The 3,138-nt window shown below is 57.0% G+C and overlaps 1 protein-coding gene across 1 annotated transcript; it reads left to right on the forward strand.

Annotated features, from left to right (window-relative positions):
* Window positions 1–6: 6 nt before the first annotated feature.
* On the forward strand, window positions 7–3,135 carry LOC104916867 (flocculation protein FLO11-like; the record flags this gene model as incomplete). The annotated part of the gene is made up of 2 exons (XM_019611576.1): window positions 7–3,076; window positions 3,114–3,135. Coding segments are annotated over exons 1-2 (2,991 nt in total), but the record flags the coding sequence as incomplete, so codon positions are not given.
* Between the last annotated feature and the right edge of the window lie 3 nt (window positions 3,136–3,138).

Here is a 3,138-nt window from a genome sequence, read left to right on the forward strand (position 1 = left end):
GTCGTCGTCCCCCACCCCAAAACCCCCCAAATTCTGGGGGCTGCCCCCTGGACATCCCACTGTTGCTGGAGGAGCTGCGGGTGTTGCAACAGCGTCAGCTCCGCCAGATGCAACTGACTGAAGACATCTGTCGCCAGGTCCTCCTCCTGGGGGCTCTGAGCACCCCAAAATCCCGTACCCCCCCCGCCCCGCCTCCCCCCCTCACAAAAAGCCGCATTTCATCACGGGGAAACCTTTTTTTCCCCTCTTTTTCCCCCCCCAAAAACCAACCTCACGCCACCGCCTTCTTCTTGGCAACTCCCTACCGTGGGGTCGGGGTGACACCGGTGGTCTCGGCCCACCCCCCAAATTTGGGTGTGGGGGACGTGGGGGGGACAAGACACGAGTGTGGGTTTTGTGGGAAGGGGTTTGGGAGTGAAAGCGCCCGGCAGATCCACCTCAGGTCCCACACGGGTGAACGGCCCTACGGCTGTAGCGTCTGTGGCAACCGGTTCACCACGCGTGGCAACCTGAAGGTCCACTACCACCGGCACAGACAGAAGGTCCCCCGCCTGGCCGTGAGCCCCCAGACCACCAACAGGGGCCAGTTGGGCTCCAGCAACACCCAGTTGGCCTCCAGCAACACCCAGTTGGCCTCCAACAACACCCAGTTGGCCTCCAACAGCGTGCAGCCACTTGTCAACACTCAACTGGCCTCCAGCAACACCCACTTGGCTTCCAGCAACACCCAGTGGGCCTCCAGCAACACCCAGCTGGCCTCCAGCAGCACCCAGCTGGCCTCCAGCAGCACCCAGTTGGCCTCCAACAACACCCAGTTGGCCTCCAGCAGCGTGCAGCCACTTGTCAACACTCAGCTGGCCTCTGGAAACACCCAGTTGACCTCCAGCAACACCCAGTGGGCCTCCAGCAACACCCAGTTGGCCTCCAACAGCGTGCAGCCACTTGTCAACATTCAACTGGCCTCCAACAACATCGAGCTGGCCTCCAGCAACACCCAGATGGCCTCCAGCAACAACCAGATGGCCTCCAGCAATACCCAGTTGGCATCCAACAATGTGCAACCGCTTGTCAACACTCAGATGGCCTCCAACAGCACCCAGTTGGCCTCCAGCAACACCCAGATGGCCTCCAGCAACACCCAGTTGCCATCCAACAGCATGCAACTGCTTGTCAACACTCAACTGGCCTCCAACAACACCCAGCTGGTCTCTGGAAACACCCAGCTGGTCTCCAACAGCACCCAGTTGGCTTCCAGCAACACCCAGTTGGCCTCCAGCAACAATCATTTGGCCTCCAACAGCGTGCAACCACTTGTCAGCACTCAGCTGGGCTCTGTAAACACCCAGCTGGCCTCCAGCAACAATCAGTTGGCCTCCAAGAATGTGCAACTGCTTGTCAACACCCACTTAGCCTCCAGCAACACCCCGTTGGCCTCCAACAACATCCAGCTGGCCTCTGGAAACACCAAGTTGGCCTACAGCAACACCCAGTTGGCCTCCAACAGCGTGCAACCGCTTGTCAACACTCAACTGGCCTCCAGCAACACCCAGTTGGCCTCCAGCAACACTCAGTTGGCCTCCAACAGTGTGCAACCACTCATCAACACCCAGCTGGCCTCCAGCAACAACCAGTTGGCCTCTAGCAACAATCATTTGGCCTCCAGCAACAACCAGCTGGCCTCCAAGAGCGCGCAACCTCTTGCCAACACCCAGTTGGCTTCCAGCTACACCCAGCTGGCCTCCAACAACATCACATTGGCCTCCAGCGACAACCAGTTGGCCTCCAGCAACACCAAATTTGTCTCCTGCAATGTGCAGCCACTTGTCAACGTCCAGCTGGCATCCAGCAACGACCAATCAGCATCTGGCGATGCCCAGCTGGCCTCCAACAACACCCAACTGCTCTCCAGCAACACCCAGTTGGCCTCCAACAGCACCCAGTTGGCCTCCAGCAACACCCAGCTGGACTCCAAAAACATACAGGTGGCTTCCAGCAACACCCAACTGCTCATCAGCACTCAACTGACCTCCAGCAACACCCAGCCGATGGTTAACAACACCCAGCTGGCCTCCAGCAACACCCAACTGATGGCCAGCAACACCCAATCGACCTCCAACAACAACCAGCTGATGGCCAACACCCCAGTGAACATCACCACCCAAGCAACATCCACCAACACCCAACTGAACTCCAGCAACACCCAAATGATCTCCAACAACACCCCACCCATCTCCAACACCCAACCAAGCTCCAACACCCAACTGATGGCCAACAACACCCAACCAAGTTCTAACAACACCCAGCTGATCTCCAGTGACACCCCACCCATCTCCAACACCCAACCAAGTTCCAGCAACAACCAACTGATCTCCAGCACCCAACCAAGTTCTAACAACACCCAACTCATCTCCAGCAACACTCAACTGATGGCCAACAACACCCAACCAAGTTCCAGCAACACCCAACCCATCTCCAACACCCAACTGATCTCCAGCAACACCCAACTGACCTCCAACACCAGCCCACCCATCTCCAACACCCAGCCAAGTTCCAACAACACCCAACTGATGGCCAACAACACCCCACCAACTTCTAACAGCACCCAACCAAGTTCCAACAACACTCAACTGACCTCCAACACCCAACTGATGACCAACAACACTCCACCCATCTCCAGCAACACCCAAATGATGGCCATCAACACCTCACCCATCTCCAACAGCACCCAATCAACTTCCAGCAACACCCAACTGATCTCCAACAACACCCAAATGACCTCCAACACCCAACTGATCACCAACAACACCCCACCCATTTCCAACAACACCCCACCCATCTCCAGCAACACCCAACTGACCTCCAACACCCAATTGATGGCCAACAACACCCCACCCATCCCCAACAACACCCAACTGATCTCCAACAACACCCAACTGACCTCCAACAACACCCAACTGATGGCCAACAACACCCAACTGATGGCCAACAACACCCAACTAATGACCACCAACACCCCCCCCACTTCCAACAACACCCAACTGATGGCCACCAACACCCAACTGATGACCACCAACACCCCCCACTTCCAACAACACCCAACTGACCTCCAACACCCAACTGATGGCCACCAACACCCAA

This window comes from Meleagris gallopavo, unplaced genomic scaffold (assembly GCF_000146605.3).
Source record: "Meleagris gallopavo isolate NT-WF06-2002-E0010 breed Aviagen turkey brand Nicholas breeding stock unplaced genomic scaffold, Turkey_5.1 ChrUn_random_7180001949823, whole genome shotgun sequence".
NCBI lineage: Eukaryota > Metazoa > Chordata > Aves > Galliformes > Phasianidae > Meleagris > Meleagris gallopavo.